The 17526-nt window shown below is 43.4% G+C and overlaps 2 protein-coding genes across 5 annotated transcripts in view; one reads left to right on the forward strand and one right to left on the reverse strand.

Moving 5' to 3' along the window:
- The window catches only part of LOC27209109 (chaoptin), a 205707-nt gene that overhangs the window by 128772 nt on the left and 59409 nt on the right, over positions 1–17526 (forward strand). The window lies entirely within an intron of this gene.
- Positions 8195–10837, reverse strand: LOC6740286. Its single transcript, XM_039297066.2, has one exon. It carries the CDS (start codon positions 10691–10693, stop codon positions 8603–8605), a length of 2091 nt encoding a protein of 696 aa, XP_039153000.1. The 5' UTR covers positions 10694–10837; the 3' UTR covers positions 8195–8602.

Here is a 17526-nt window from a genome sequence, read left to right on the forward strand (position 1 = left end):
GGTTGTTTGTTGTTGCGGAAAGTTTGTATTTTTTGGGCATCAAACTGACACCGGGGAATATTACAAAACCCCCAAAACGCAACGGGCGAGATAAAACATTCAGCTGCAGCGGAAAAAAATATAAGACCCTGACCACTCTGGCAATTTGTTTTGCGCATCGAATGCACAAACATTTTCAGCCCCGCCAGAAATGTTTTAAAAATACATACAAGTGCACGTGGCCCACGAAAAAGAATTTTTGAATATATATTTAATCAAACGGTGCGGGGGAACCAGGCTATATCGTATCCTCTTTTCGTTTGTTCGTTTGTTCGTTTGTTCGTTTACTAGAAAAGCTTAATATACAGAGCTCACATTATGTACAACGAATATCATTGGTAGTCACAATACTTGAAGGACTTGGTTACAACTTTCTGTTAAAGTTGCATATCCCAATATAATCACTATGTATTAGGGATAAAAAAAGAAAATAATATATTGATATTTCAATTTTTCCAACAAGGTTAAGGAGAGTATTTTAGTTTTGCTTATTTGATCTATCAGTACCCAAAAATTCCCCATTTTTCTGAACAAATATTATATTGCGGGTGCGAAATGTGGGAACGCATATCGTGATTTCACCAGAAGATCATCTGGTTGACAACGTTGAGACCTTGAGAAATTCCCAAATATATTTGGGATATGTTCGAAATTGATACGGTTGGTGAAAGCCAAGTAAACGAGGCAGCATTGAAGTGGCAACGGACTTGGGCTAATTCCGTGGCCGTCAGTTGGCCGAGTAACCGTGAAAAGTTTTCGACACTTTAGCAGTAACCGTGAAATTTGTATAAATTGCACTTGACATTTTCTCCGCGCATTTTTCAGCTAAACTTTCGCCATAAACTAGCGAGGGAAGAGCGAAGGGTTCGCGACTTGTTCCACATTAGCCGGGAGCAATTGAAATTAGTGCTTTAGTCGGAGGGACTCACTTTGGGGGATAGATGGTGGCAAAGTTTTAAGTTTTTCGCGAACAACTTTGGCTGCAATGTGGCGGCAAATTGGACGCTTGGCAAAGACCGAAAATTAAGCGGCCAGCCGCAAGTCATCCGCTTTCCTCGCTCCGTTTTCCGTTTTCCATTTCCCATTTTCCCCACCGCAGGGAGCGATCTCCGGCGAACATGTCCCACTTAATTTAAGAACTTTAATTCATCAGCGTTTAATAATAATAATGCGATGCGAGTCTTGTTAATATCACTCGGTATCTCAGTTTACCCAGGCTGCAACTGGTTGTTAAGTCTACCGGAAATCTGCGAAAGACACCGGATGTCAGGTGTGGTACAATGATCAATTTGGCTCCGGGAAAGCGGAGATCGACAGAGGGCTTAACCAAGTCGATAAATATGACTTGTTAGCACGTAAATTTATATGCATAAAAGACCTGAGTCCTAAGTTTTCAAATACTTTTTCTAATTTATTTCACATCGTTAATAGAACAAGCTCAAATATAATTGGCTGTTTCGTTTCGAAGTCTGGCTTCCCCAACCGCTATTCCCGCCTTTAAATTCCTCTCAAAATAAGACCTTATAAACAGGCCGACCAAACCCATTTCGCGGAATACTTATTTCGTTCCATTCCGCACCCACTTCCGTTCCACTTCCGGTCCACTGGTTCCGTTTCATTCTTCTGGGGGCAAATAATTAATTATGCAGGGCCCCGAGAACTATGCAACAGATATCGGTGGGTAGCTCGAAAAAAAACCAATATGCCTCGGCAACTTTCGCTGGGCGTTTGACGTTTCGTTGGCAAAAAAGTTAAATGAGTTTTTATGCTCCCCCTTGGAAACACCACCACCATCCCCCCTCCCACCCATTCCAGCCATCGCCCATCTCTAATTGGAAAAAGGCGCAATGACAATACAAAAGTTTGCTGCTCGGCGAAAATTGAAATAAATTTCCGGCAATAACAACAGCACACAATAAATAACAATGAACGAGTTGGCAGCACCTTGAGGGGGCTGCGAAAAGCAGGGGGTGGTGGGCAAGTGGGCAAGTGGGAAAGCGGAAAAATGGGAAAGTGGAAAATGAGGGTTGTGGCCGTTTAAAACTTGAAGGATCACGATAGCTGTGAGAGGGTGAGGAGCAGCAAGGAAAATGCCTATTTAAAGATGGACTGCCGACTGCCTTCGCCGAAATTCTTATGTTTGCCTCGGCTTTTGGGGCACTCAGACCTCCGCATTCATGTGGGCCGTTAAATCGCTTTAATTGCCAATTTGGCAGGAGAGCAATTAAATGGGGAAAATATTTCTCGTGGCGATTCCGCTAAAATGAATAAATTAATGTGCGCATGAACGATTGCCAGATTGATTGATTGACGCGGCAGCAGCAATCGAGCCAATGTGCTCGGAAAATTGGAAAAGTTTCCTTTGTCTGCGCGGCCGAAAACATTTCATGCTCGACTTTAATTTTTGCGGCCGGCCACGAATGGGTTAAACAAGTTAATTCTGGTTAACGATTGCGTGGCTCTTCGCCTTCCATTATTTGAACTCTTTCGCCCAGCTTGGTCATTGCTTTCGATTGTTTTCAGATAATAAATCATATAAAATGGCGAGGTAATAGAAAAAACTAAATGACAAAATTGAAGTTGTTATTTGGTAAAATAAAATGTTCATATACAAAATATGCAGGCAACCACTGGTTAAATATTTATGAATATTTAAACATAATTTAATATTTAAGTAAGTAAGAAATGGAATGGAATTGTATTTAACCACGAGATACAAATTTTTCAGATCGTATATATATATTTCTAATGATTATATATTTCGATGATATATTTATAATAATAGTGTCGAAATTGTAATTAAAAGTGAACCCAAAACTATCAACAAATTGGGAAAAATCGCCAGGCTTACATGCACGATTTTCGGCTTTCTCCTTGTATTTTCGTCGATTTTCCACAGTCTTTTCACAATGAGGACCCCTCGCTAATTGAGTTTGCCACAGAAAAAGAAAAGCCCCGAAAATTCTAATGGGTTTTTCTCCCCTGCTCGTGTGCTTAACGTTTAATTGCGCATATTTTCACGTTTGCTCATTCGCATATTTTGGCATTGCAATAAATATAAAAAATAATTAACTCATTAAATAAGCATTTGGCGCTGCAAGTTGTGGGTGAGTCTGTCATAAATACTGCTTAATGTCTTGACCAGTAATGGCGACTTTGGGTCAGGTAATTTTTGGCCACTAGGCCGCAATTAATGCCAAAAGCCGGCACACGGACAGGACATCGTCATTATCGTGCTGAACAACTGAACAACTTGCGGCAACCAACAATAAAGGCATAATTTACAAAACTCATTTTAGCTGGACAGATTCTTGCCTCTTCCAGCCACTTAATAATTTAGTTAATTAATTTTCACACAGCCCAGGCCAGAAACTTTTGTCCGCCTGCAAAACCATTGCACTCAATTAACATTCGGAATTATTTATCCAAATGATCACAGAGCCAGGTATACTACATGTATGTGCCTTGTATATCAAATTGGGCATGTGCAGAAGCTGGATCGGGAGCAACAAGGACACAACACCGACAACCACAACGACAAATGCCGCCCATTGTTGGCATTTGCAATTATTCATACGCCACGTAGACAAATGTGCTGACAGCCCAAACACACACACGCCGTGTACACAGGACATTCCTGCTTAGATTTGTTGCCTGCTTGTAATTGTCGCAGATAATTAAGTCGCCTTTACTCGTAAGTCAGTCCCCCGAGCTTTCCCCAGGTCAATGGTTCTGGCTGTTAAAGCAGTTACGAAATGGCAGTTGACATACATATTTCCGCCGACTTCCGTTCTATCAGGACTGAAACATACATAATTGTCGAATTACTCGTAATTTTCTGGGTGCACAGAAAAAAATGTCATGGACAACGAACTTCAAAATAATAATAATAATGATATTCCTCTGTCTATGTTTTTCAATTGAGCACTCGAATTCGCTCTCCTCTTGCGAAAATTAGGAGTTACATACATCCGCAGGATTTTTCTATCATTTCTGCTCGTCGCCTGTCGGATCTTTGTCCGTTGCAGTTATTATTATTTACGACCCCCGACGCCACGCCCACTTCAGGCTCGCTCTAAGCATTCGGGGCTTATAAAAGCCAGGGAAGATGCGAAGAGGGAGCTGCAAAACGGCATAAGATTATAAACAAAGTGCTCAGTTTTTGAGTCTTTGTAAAATATTAAAACACATAATTTACAAGGCGGAGTGGCAGGAAAAGGGAAGCGCAAAAAGAGGAGCCACTGGACCTGGGGACGAGGAACAATAGCCAGATTAAAACGCATCCCAAAGACAAAGCCCGTGCAATTTGTTGCCAACGCGAAGTTGGCCCCGAGTTGCAAGTACACAAAAAAGGGATTCGATAAAAGCTGAGTCAAGGAGTTTAGGATATATGAAAAGGAAAGGGCAAAAGGAGAGAATTACGAGTCCTTTGCAGTCGTAATTAACACTTTTCAGCTTGCTTACGCAGAAGAAATCTTCTTTGCGGATCGATCCTTCTTCGCTGTCTTAAATTTTCGGAAAGTAAGCAATAACATATTATAAATTTATACGATTTCATCATTTTATGACATACAAATTTATGTATTAACTTTTATAAGTCGCAGAAAGGAACCTTACAGGTGTTCATACCGAAAGAATATCAATTCCATTAGGTGAAGTGACGGTAAAATTTATGGAGTGCAATTAATGAATTCCGAAACTAATCACCGTAGTTGCGTAAAACTAACATAGTTTTATCAATTATTTTGTTTTTTGGTTCCCATTTTTTTTGGCAAGAAATTATAAGAAGAATAAAAATGTAAAAAAATTACAACCCACTTTTCAAAATTCAAATTCACTTTTCAAATTGCACTGCGTCAATGTGTCTAGAATCGGTATGCTGAATCTCAACCTTCTAGCTTTAAGATTTCCTGAGATCTCGACGTTCTTACGGACAGATCTTAACATGGCCAGTTCTACTCGGCCATTGATCCTGTTCAAAAATATATATACTTTATATAGTCGGAAATGCTTCCTTCAGCCTGTTACTTCCTTTTCAACGAACCTAGTATGCACTTTTACTCTACGAGTAACGGGTATAAAGAGTTGTATACAAAAGCCAGTCTAGTAAGCTGTAAATTCACGATCCCTATGCCTTAATAGATGACCGAAAATGTAATCCCAACCAAGGACTTGGTTACCCTTGCAAGGGTAAAATTGAGAGAGGCAGTTGACCATAAAGTGAGCTTTTGCTTCTTACATTAACATGGTCAGCAGGAAGCTCCACAACACATGATTGTCGAACCAAAGACGAAGTAATATTGATGTTTTGTTGCTGTTACCATGGCAAGGTATCTGTATTTAGCCGCACAAAGGATGCCGGACAATGGACGCAGGACGAAGAATCCAGAAATCAATTGACCGTGGCCGTGGCAATGGCTTCTTGTGGCTGCCACAGCAGCTGCTGCAGTTTCAAGAGTCCATAAATAATAGGCACTAAGCGTGTGCTCAGTAATCCGGCAGCAGTGTCCGAAGTATACGAAAAAAGTGAAAATAAAACCAGAACACAGCAGTACAACAATCCAGTCCACTCCACTGGCAGCCACTCCACTTGATTGTACTCCAGTCCCTTCCACTTTCCCACTGGCCCCCTGGCACTGGATTTCTTGTGGCTTGGAGTGGCCAAAGGTGCAACTACTTAAGGCACTAAGACTGCCCCAAGGCAAGCAAAATAAAAGCACTCAGAAAAATCCCCAGCTCCATGAGACATGCCATGCACATGCTCTAAATCAGAACAGTGACTTAGAATACTCGTAGTTATACACATGTGCTTGTAGCCAGCTCAGAGTCGGGTAATAATCACTTTCCTCGAGTTTTTACAGTGTCAGATAGCCCGCTCTTCTGATTCCGGTGGGGCAGTGCAGTGCACAACATGATCAAAGTCACGACCAGCTCCTGCCCCATCAGATATTAAATGTTTTGCCTTGCCTAACTCCGTGAGACCGTCAGCTGCGCCCGCAAATTCCCTCCGCTGCACAGCATATTTTCCTTATTTTTCCTGGCCTGTTCAACTTTTGCCTGTCTTTTGGCTTCTGCACCTTTTGTTTGGGGCGATAAAAGCACCAGCTCGTCGGGAGTGATAAATGAAACTATAAATAATTATGCTAAATATTTCGTTTGACACATAAGCACAAAGCGCTGATCAAAGCAGGCTTAGAAAGAAAGTGAGCAAAATGATAGAATAATCAAATCACAGTTGATGAAGCCCAAGATCAAAAGTACTGTTGAGCACTAATCACTTAATCACTTGATGCTGCATAGCATATCTTCCACAAATGGAAATAAATAAATAAAAATATATTATATAAATAAATATGTATTTCATGTAGTGCATGTTTCGACCTTATAACCCTTTAACACATCTATTAAGGCGGTCCACCCGTGAGTGCTCACATCCATCATAAAATTACACGGAGAATATTCATTTCAACATGCACCTTATGCCCGAGCACACTCACTGAGAAAAACCTTTGGGTAGTTAAGAGTTGCAAACCACTGATATTGTGATAATATGGAGCCCTCTATTTGGCTTGGAATTTACAGCTCATAGTGATATCTACTTTTCAATATATCTTTACAACACATCAGGATTATTTGATATTTTTGTTAAATGGTCACGCCCAGCTTCTGTGGCTTCGATCTCCGACACACGAGTACGAAAAGAATCCAGTGGAATTTTTTTAAGTGCATATTGGTGTGTTTTGCCTTGTCCGCCTTTCGATGGCCGGACAAATGCGACCTCGTTAGAGGCTGGCTGGGGAAAACGAGTTAATCGAGGGCTGCAGAAACGTATGGGTGGGTGTAGGTATGGACAATGGACTGCGGAAAGCGGACCGGAAAAGGGCGCTAATTGCGTGGACATGCCAAATGTCGCACCTGTGCTGGCCAAACAGGACAATCGCCAAACTGGCGGACAGGAAGCGAGAGCCGAGAAGCGACGGAAAAGGATCAAGGATAGGTGAAATGGCACACAACAGGCGCAAAAATGACAAATAAACATTAGAGAAAATACAACAACGGCAGGAGCACATCAAAGGGCAATATCACGTGGCTCGTATCCTTTTTTCGCACTTGTCCCGAGTCCGTTGTATCCTCTCCAAAGGATGCATAACATAGAAGAGAGAGGGAAACCAAACGAGCTGGCCGCAATGAAAGCGCAACACGTAATTGTTGTTCCCATCTATTGGACGTTCGACTGAGATGGGCGCATCTGAGAAGGACACACGGCCAGGATAATAACACTTGAAAGGCCCACAAAATGAAACGAACGATAGAACAATCATGAGAATAGAATGAAATACTCGAGTTCGAAGGAAACACGCATAAGATGATGCCATGGAAAATCCCATCTTATAACTATATAATTAAGTTAACTAAGTAAAAAAATGCACATAAACTGTGGTCCTAAAATGATACCGTTAATAATAAATACCTACAAACTAAGGAAAATTAAAAAGGGGGAAGAACAAATTTTTCCATAAAAATAAACTTTTTAGGGCGAGAATGATTTTTATGCTGGATTTCAAACGTTATAGAATCGGCAAGATAAAGTCGAATTAAACGAATTAATAAGGTTCCTGAAACGTTTGCTTCCCGAATTTTTCTAAGACAAAAATCGGATGGTTCTACGTAAAATCGAATTTTTAACATGCTACAAAAAATGTGTTCTTTAAATCCATGATGCGGATTAAATACTTGTTAAGTGAGTATCTGCAAAAGGAGGAAAAAAGCAGAAGCAGCTCGATATCTATTGACTTGGTTGGCTTCACTTTGCAGTGGTAAGTGAATTAAGCGAGGCAGTCTTCATTCGGCAGCTTCACTTGGCCAAGTTAAGGCTATAAAAATGCCGGACCTGGACAAAGTGGAATTCAGCTTGCAAAAGGACAAGGTCTCCATTGTAGTGAGTGGTGTGGTGGTAACTTGGCGATAGTGTTGAGACATCGGTGTCGATTATTTAATCTTTTGATTAAATAAAACAACTGTTTTTGACGGAAAGATCAATGCATAAACACTAAACAATTAAAAAGCAAATAAATAAGAAGTGACGTTTTCCGAGACTGTTCTCCACCGCTACATAGCGGTTACATAACATTAAAAGGCTAGTTGTTTGAAACGAATCTTTTTGAGATTTGACGGGTAAAAGCATTTTATTTTATAAGGTAGTTCACCTGTTGGGATTAGGCAATTAACTGGTTCCACTGGACTGGACTGCATCGCAGCACCAGCTTTTGTGTGCTGTTGAGGCTTCTATGTATTTTTTTCCATCCATGGTTGTTACAATTTTGTTCTTTGCTTTATATGTAGTTCATAGTATAAACATCTTTTTTGATATTTCACGACCGCCAGAGCTTGCGGCTTGAAGTGGTTGGCATACAAGGACACTGCCGCCGGATCGGCGAGTAATCAAAGCTGGACACGAAGCTCGAGGCTTCATCTTGGATGTTTGCGGACCTCTTGATGGTGTCTGGTGGCTGGTGCCTGGTGGTGTTAGGTTTAAGGCTATGACTTGGGGCTGAGCACATTGCTAAGCCTGGAACTCGTCTTGCTTTTCCCCGGGGCTCGCTCCCTCTGACCTGCCGTAGGTCAACAGGCTCAGAGGACGATCCACCAAGAAAGTGCCTTCTAGCCTGGGCAGGGGTATCAGAACATGACCGGGTCTTCTGAGCGGACTGCTCTCCCTGCTGTTCAGGATCTCCCTTCTTAGGACGAGGTCCTCCTGTAGTTCCTCCTCCTGCCAGTGGACATTCATCTTTTCGCGTTCCCAATTTGAACTCACTGCTGGAGGGACAGCGGGTCCAGGTTCCCCGCTCTTGGCTGCACCAAAGATCAGACCTTGGATACTCATGTCACTGGATGGTCCATCTGGCCAGACACGGGAATGGATGCTGATGTCCGGCAGACTACGGCAGCTGCTGAAGACACTGCCCCCAGTGTTGGTCTGGTCGGAGTTTGGAGCCTCGCGCGTAAACAGCTCCATTATACTCGGTGGTGGGACGACCTTGGGTGCAGACTTTAGACGATGCAGTGTGATGCAGAACTCCTGGAAGCCATGCACGGTGTGAAAGTTGTTCGGCTGATCCTTGCTGCAGGACAGGCTAATGTCGTAGCTCCCAATTCCTGTGTGCGAGGCGGTCTGACGACCTAGCCCTGGCGACCAGACGCGCTGGTAGTGTGCCGCGTCCGAATCCTGTTGCGACTTGTCCAGGCGATCTATGGCGCTCTGTAGGGCTGGATCTAGCGCCACCTCGCGTGCTGTGCGGACGTCATGACGCCAAAACTTCTGGTGCCGCTGAACCGCTGGAGCCACCTCCTTAATCCTCAAAACCACCACTCCCATCAGCCAAACGCAAATTATGTTAAGGAGGGTGAGGGCCATGCTGACAACTGCACAAACTAGTAGCTCAATGGAAAGCTGGGAGGAGTACGACCTGTGCTTCGCCAGGCTGGCCAGGGGCTCATGGTCGTCCGGCAGTACGTGAACTCCGACGGCCAGGGCCCACAGAAGTCCGGCATTAACAGCAGGTGGCAGCAGGGAGGCTGAGATGGCCACGCCCACCAGGGACCCCGTATTGCCACCCAAAACCGCTATGGCGCCCGCCGCTCCCGAAGCCAGGGCGGTGCATACTCCGATGGCAAGGGAGTGCGTGTCGCACCGTGAGACGATTTCCTCCGTGAGACCCTTGGAAATCGCGAAAAAGTGACCGAAACCACAGACCATGGCGCCAAAGAAGAATCCAATAGCCACAGACGCAGCTATACCCAGGAGTTCGTTTTTCAGACCCAACCACCGCAGGTCCCGATCGCCGATCACTGAACCGAATATGGCCGCTATGATGGGGCCCATCAAGGGGGAAATCAGCATGGAGCTGGAGAGAAACAGAAAGCTATTCTCGACCAGACCCACGCACGATAGCAGAGCGGCAGCCATGAGCAGCACCACGAAGTCAAAGGTTAAAGTGGCATCCCGCCGAACCTGGCGCACCACCTGGTTGACATTTAGCCTACATCTTACCGAGTCCATGAAGCTCTGCCAGCCCTGGCCGTGACCCTGGCCCTGTTCCTGATGCTGATCCACGAAATTGTCATGGTCTTGTCTGGGGACCTGCAGGACGGGCTTAGCCCGGGTTTCCAGGCAGGTGAGGGCAGACACATGGGTGCCGGGCCGATCACCGACGCCCCAATCTTGCAGCGTGCACAGCAGTCTCTCGTACCGCTCGTCCTGCAGGAGGTCGAAGCGTGCCTGCACCTGCCTCCCGCTGATGTCGTGCGTCCAAAAGACGTTCTCCAATCGCAGCTCTTTGGCAATGGCCCGCAGCAGCTTCTCCAAAGAGGCATCCCCCTTAAGATTGGGCAGCTGCAGGGCCCTGCTCTGGGACATAGGAGCTGCCGTAGTGCTGTACGCCTTTGGAACGCCCTCGCTATGCACACTGCTCCCGGCTATTTGACTCAAGCGCCAACACCGTTCGCACACCTCACTGGGTGCCTCAGAGCACCTGCTCCTTACCCAACCACCGCAGCTGGAGCAATATGATGTGTCAACCAGCGGCTTGGGGTACACTTTCAGTTCCTCGGCTTCCGTGGGCACCGTGACCATCACGCAGACGGCGGCGCACATTTGAAGGGCTGTTCCTTGCTGCTGTTCTTTTTAGACTTACTTCAAATCTAAAGACCACCTCAGCTTCACAGTCGGAATGTAGTATGGGAGTGTGAAACGGAACGAAACGGCATTATTAAGTTTCGATGGTTCACTGAGGAGCTACTGGGATCAATACGTATTCACCAAAGTATGTTCACGATACTGAAATGTGGCATACCATACAGCATAATATTATTATTATTATTATTAATACTTATTAGCTTTTTACAGAATCTAAATATAAAAGATGATTGCCCTGAAGGTAGGTTTCTACTAAAGCGTTTAGAGGCTCCTCTGAACCTCTGGCTTGTGCCCCGGAAAGCCCCGTCGCCCACTTTGCGAGTAAACCAAAACTCACATCAAAACAATGGACATATCCGTTGCAACGTCCTGATGAGGATGCTCTGGCGGTGATGGAGTTGATGAGGATGATGATGATGGACACTGCGACAGATGCGCGTTTTGTCCTGTTTGCACGCGACTGCGGACGCAGCTAACCCCTGGACCCTCCTCTGGTTTGCATGGAGTTCCGGGACCCAACCCCACTCAACCTAAAACTCATAAGATCCCACCCCTATGCCAACATTTTGCTGGCGCTTTTGGCCGGGCTTGTTTGCATCCGCTGCAATGGCTGCTTTGTGAAAGACCCCACTCCTCTGAACACCCCCCCTGTTTGCCGCATAATCGAAACAACTAACTACAGCAACTCCGGGATAGAAAAAATTCGAAAAAACCGAACGGGACACGGCCTGGAGGTGCAGAGCAGCCAAAATGTCAACAATCTGCAACAGCCATGAAATATTATGAGGCTTTGTGGGTAGGAGTGTAGAAACTGCTGGCGTTTCGGTAGTAATAATGCACCACGCGAAAGTCGCACGAAAAACGCGTGAAAAACGAACCAAAAAAGGATGCAAAACCTCCAAACAAACACGCACAGACCAACAGACCAACAGACCAACACAGAGAAGCACTGACCCACACATAAGTGGTCAGGCGTGCTTCCTTTTCTCCGGGTACTTACTCTATACAATCCAAGCCCGCTTATATTTTTAAATTGTGTTGGCCGCCGCTTGCTAAGCCAGTAAAATCGTTGTAATTTGAGCGCATTAGGTCTATTCAAATTACTTTACTGAGAATGCCATATTACTGAGTTTTATAGTACTTATGCACATATAGGAACTATGTATATGACACAAGTGGACTTTCCTAAAAAAAACATTGAGTCAATGAGCTGGTAGGTACAATTGGTAGGGCATTTAAGGGTTCGTACACCCCAATTTACCAAATTCTACATTTTTTTGGCGGCTGCGGGCAGCGAATTCCTCGGTGTGCATTATCTAGCATAGTTTTTTCGCTGTTCTGTGAAATCAACGCGTTTTCCATCTACCATTTTGCAGTTGCTTTTCATATGAACGTACACTGCAACTATGTATAAAACAATTTATTTGTATTATAATTTATAACAAAACTCCCCTGCGAGTACAAGTTTTGATTTTGAAGAACACAATGCCTTAAAATTATAATTGAAGAGGCATAAATGCTTAAGCTTAGTATTTCCGTTCTCACGCTTTTTTAATATTTAACCAATATTTCGATGAACTATTCTCCTTCTCAAAACTAAACCTACAGGAAACTCCTCTATTATGATTATGATTTGAAAAGAGGGGGGATTAAATTGTTTTTAGAAATAATTTGCTTTAAATCATAGGGAATAAGTTCTAAAATTAAAATGCCTTGCATAATATCCTACTGACAGGACCGACAGCAGAGTTTGATTAATTTCTCTCTGTGTATAGGTGCATGTGTGTCCGCCGAGATCAAGCGTCAAAATTACATTGTTGGCACACGCTGCCTTTTTCTGGCCCCAATTTTTTTGTGCCGCTTGCAGTCCGTCCCTGCCACTTCCGCCCGTCTCATTCTCTGTCTCTCTTATCCCCCTCATTCCGCTACCTCAGGCCGTCCCTCTCATGTTCGGCTTGTTGTTTTTGCGGCTCCTGTTGCTCGGAATCCTTGCCATTGTCTGGACATTTGTGTTTTTGTTCGTTGCTTTTTTGACCATTTTTTGCATTCCCTGCCCGTCGACTGTCCGCAGGATGTATGGAGGGGTGTGGCGCAGGGGGCATAACAATGCAGGGATGAGAGCGAATGGCATATTCTTGGTGGGTGGCGTGGATGACGCGGGACGCGGGACGCCGGACGCAGGACACAGGAGCAGCGTTGATTGTTGCAATTTCTCGTTAAATTGAATTCGCTCGTTCAATGCGAGAGCCCTGGGATTCAAAGTGCGAGCAAGGATTGTGGACAGAAAATTGAGGAAAGCGCGAGGAAAACGGGGGAAGCGCTGGGAAAATTTGGTGGCAAACAAGGTCCTGCAAGCTGCACTGCTTATTTATGACATGTGGCCAGAGAAAAGGGGCCGTGTGTCCTTCCGGCCGGACAACGAAAAACGAATGAGTGCGACGACGCATTATGTGATTGCTGGGCTTTGGTTTTCCACCAAAATTACATAAAACACAGGCGGCTCAACATGCTTGTTACCACCACGTATTCCACCCATTTTCAGCCGCTTTTTCAACTTTTCGCTGTACTTTTCCTTGAACAGCTTTTATGCTGAAAAAACGCCAGCCACGAAAGTAATGACTGCAAATGCTCCAAGTGATCTGGGGTTAAGAGGCCTCTCAAAGTGTATAGATACAGAGAGGGAGGGATGACGCTATGGGTTAATTGATGTCAAATAATTGTAATAACCCCTTTAGAATTTCGCAAGTCTGCAAATGGCAGAGACAAGTGCAGATGCCAAAAATCAGTTGTCTTGCCAGCATTCGCATATGAAATTCAAAACTGTGCTTCGCACCTAAATGAAACTTGAATTTATTGCCACTAATTGAGATGCAGTGCTAGGGCGGTCGTCTTTGAATGCCGGTAGTTTGGATGATTAGTGAGCATTTAGGAAATGAGCTGACTTAAGACTTAGACAGGAGGAGATATACTCACTGCCTTCGGCAAATATCTATCTATCTGGTACCAGAGCCCAATCTTAGCCATTCCAATTACTTAGCTAAAATGCCGAGCAAGTGGCTCAAACTCAGGCCCATGGAAGCGGAGGCAAAGTGGCAAATAAATAAGGTGCAAACACGTGTTGAAAGCAGGGGTAGGTAACTAAATGCCCGACGTTATCCTTATCATTGTTATACTTAAGTTAACAGCAGCTTAAGTAAGCAAACGCACACGAGCTTACGCCAGTAATCAAGCACACACGCACTCTTGGCTTTTGTGCTTGCCGCACAGTGGGCGAATAAGGGTGGATGCATGCTGAGAACGCAATTTTGTTATGGGTTGCATTGTCAAAAACATATGCGATATATGTATATAGTTAAGAGCTTATGCTCATCCCATTATGTCCAGTTTATGTTAATGCAATCCATCCATTGCAATGCATTGGTTGACCAATAAACATATGCCATTTCCGAGATCATCATTCGAAATATATTTGTTTCTTCTTTAGTTCTGGAACCATTCCCATGAACCATTCTAATCATTTAAATCGTATTGTGATGGCCAAGTCTGAAACGGGTCTGAAATGTTGGTATGTATCATTTATACTGGTTAGACCCAGCTTAGCTTTGATTCCGATGTCTAACTAACATAAGTTGTATAATTCAGTGGCCAGCAGTGTCATGCAATGGTATTGCTGCCAGTCTCACATTTTTATTAGGAAAAAACCTAGTTCAGACCCACTGTCCCCGAGGTGTGCATCCTTGAAGCGGTTGCCGCTGGCAGAATTTCTGCCTTGGGGAAATGGAAAAGCGGTGGAAAGCGTTGGAGGTAATGCCGGCATTTGCCTTATTGTGCGGCAGGCGCAAATACCCATAATCAGAAAGCTTTTGCACTTTATTTGTGTTAGTTTCAATTATATAAACAAGCGCGCAGGCGAACCGTTGGCAGTGGAAATGGCAGGCGAAGAACCAATTACCGCTTGATTTCGCACACGCACACAAATGCAAAGCAAACACAGATACGCACCCCACCCCACGCTAACCACACCCGCACCCTGGCAATGACACACTCATGCATTAGCCATAGAGCCATGACAAACTTATTGAGATTCATTGAGCAGATTGTGAAGCTTCAGTTCACTGCCCATGGGTATGGACTTTGGTGGCTCAAGGGGCGGCCAAAGGGTGGGCGGTGTCCTAAAAGGCGTGGCTGGTTTGTTCAACAGACAATGGCTAATGCCTCCACTGCTAAATACAAACACAAATATGTACACTGAAAAAATATGTATGTATATGTACATATGTATGATGAATGCGCTGTTGCTGTACCAGTTGGGGAAGATACACTAGGAACAAATTTTCGGATAATATCAAGGATTTTAATCCTGATAAATAGTCCCGTCTATATCTTAAACAGTAAAGAACTTAAAAGAAATTAGCGCCAAAGAAAAACTCAGTTTAGGAAACGCACAAAAAACAACATTATTTTATAATATCAAATAAGTAAACTTCTTAAGCTTTTAAACATTCCCAAATAACTTTCAAATATAATCTAGTTAAGGCTCTTTGTACTATACCTAAACTTTTTTATTCTTCGTCCGGTTATGTTATGAATGCACTGAACGATTGCGACGCAATTAGATTTAGGAAAAACAAAATGGCTAGACTGGGCTATAACATATTTCCAGCACTGTACTTGTGTTTAGGTGCACGTCAATGCACGGGTGTGTGAGTGGTTGTTTTACTTTGCATAAAGGCCCAGGCATTGAAAACTAAAATGCTGCACAACACTTTGAAACTTTGTATTGCAAAGCATTAGGCCCGTTTCATTTATATTTTATGCACACACAGATACGAACACTTGCAAGCATGCAGACTCAACTTGCAAGCGCTTAAGTGCCTGTGTGATTGTGTGTGTGCCTTCCTGCTTAATATTTAAATAAACAAAAGTTTTCTTTTACCACGCACACTGCACCATAAATTCGTCCAAGATATATATAGCACAGCCTTAAATATAATATATATTCTTTTTTAATACAATTGAATTAGTCATTTAGTATCCAAGTGTTAAATAGTTTTATTGTATTTATTGTCTTTATTTTAAACAACTTCTGTAAGCGGGATACTATGATTATCGACAACACAAAATATCGTAAGCATTGAGTAAAAAAAAAACAATTTCTTTTTTCCCCATATCATTACATATTGGCTCAGTGTGCATACGCAGGCTCCACATCCCCCATTTCCTTTTCCCAAGAGTATGAAAAGCATTTTACAGTTATTTAGATTTTAATAGTCCGGCCAACTGCGATGCTTTTTCATTTATCCAATTATTACAAAAGACGGGGGTTTTTATTTAAAATTCAAATGGTCTGTTTTCTCTTGTCTCCGAATGTCGTTGAACAATAGTCTATACAAAATCATTACGCAATAGCTAAGACAGAACTGTCGTTGGAATAGATATTTTCACACCTATCAATTCCTTAAAAGCATTAAGTGCAACTACACTAATAAAATTGAAATACAAAAATAAGCATTAGACCAAAAAAATGGGTGGATTACGATCGCAAAAAGTTTATACAGGTTTTAAAATATGGTCATTTAATTGGTTTGGTAAGAAAACCCTTATAATTTCACTTCCCTACAGTTTTGAAAAATGTGCTAACTAAAAGTATGTCCTTAAAGTTAAAAGTTAAAAAAGATGACAATAAACAATGTCCTTCGCAGTTTAAAGTCCTGTATCTCTAAATTTTTGCTTCAAGGATTTTTGGTGCATCTTTTCGTAGAAAGCAAAGTAATTTCTTTTATGAAACACAGTGCTAGCAACTAGTCGTCGCAATTATTTGTCTCGCTAGACTAACACTCGCAGCCTTAAAGTATGCAGTGGAGAAACGAGATGCAAGGCATTCTGCCGGTCGCCAGATGGCGCGTGTGTGCTTAGTGCGGGTGCTAGTTTTTTTTTTTTATTATTTATTTATTTATTTATTTAGAAGCGATGAATCCATACAATGCAGTAATGGTAACATACCAGCGCAATTAACAGATGAATATAAAAAACCAAACCTCGCACTAAGCACGTGAGGACTTACATCGGGTGCTAGTACATTTGGGATTTAAATTTAAAGTTGGAGGGGGCGACTGAAGCCAGGTGGTGAGGTGCCAGATGCAAGATTCGTATTTCCCAGGCGCCACTGCCACCGCCTCCCCCGTGTTCCGCCCCCTCCACCAGCATCTGTCAACACAGCTCAGCTACTGCAATCAGCAACTAATGCAGCTCGTTAGGCAAACACACAGATGCAGGCGCACATTATTTTATTCGCCATGTTAACATGCCTTTTGCATATGTTCACTGAGGACATTTTCGACAAGGAGCCACCAAAGAAATGGGAAATAAGGCGGGCGAAGTCGCGCAGTTTCGCTGCTGCGGGCAAATTCTATATTTTCCTAATGCATTTCTTTTGGCAACGGACAGCAGCCTCCCTCGCCTACAACGAATATTTTGACAGATATATTGGCATATTATGTTAGTCATTTCTCCGCCAGTGTGTGTGCACGGGCACAGACAGGCCCGTGTGTGGGTTTCCTGTAGCTGATTTTGTTTCCGTCCTCCAAGCCTTCGACCGCTTTTTGGCACCTGTCGTTTCGCGCATCATTTGCCTTTGGCTTCACAGAGAAGAACGAGTAAAAAGGTGGATAAATTGGGTTGCTAGTACATTTATTTCGCACTGTATAAGCTGGCTGGTATACGCGTTTTAATAAGCCAAAGAAGAAAACCGTGCTCGAAAAGACATTGGAAAACCGCAAAATTTTGCTATG

This window comes from Drosophila simulans, chromosome X (assembly GCF_016746395.2).
Source record: "Drosophila simulans strain w501 chromosome X, Prin_Dsim_3.1, whole genome shotgun sequence".
In the NCBI taxonomy this organism is placed as follows: Eukaryota; Metazoa; Arthropoda; class Insecta; order Diptera; family Drosophilidae; genus Drosophila; species Drosophila simulans.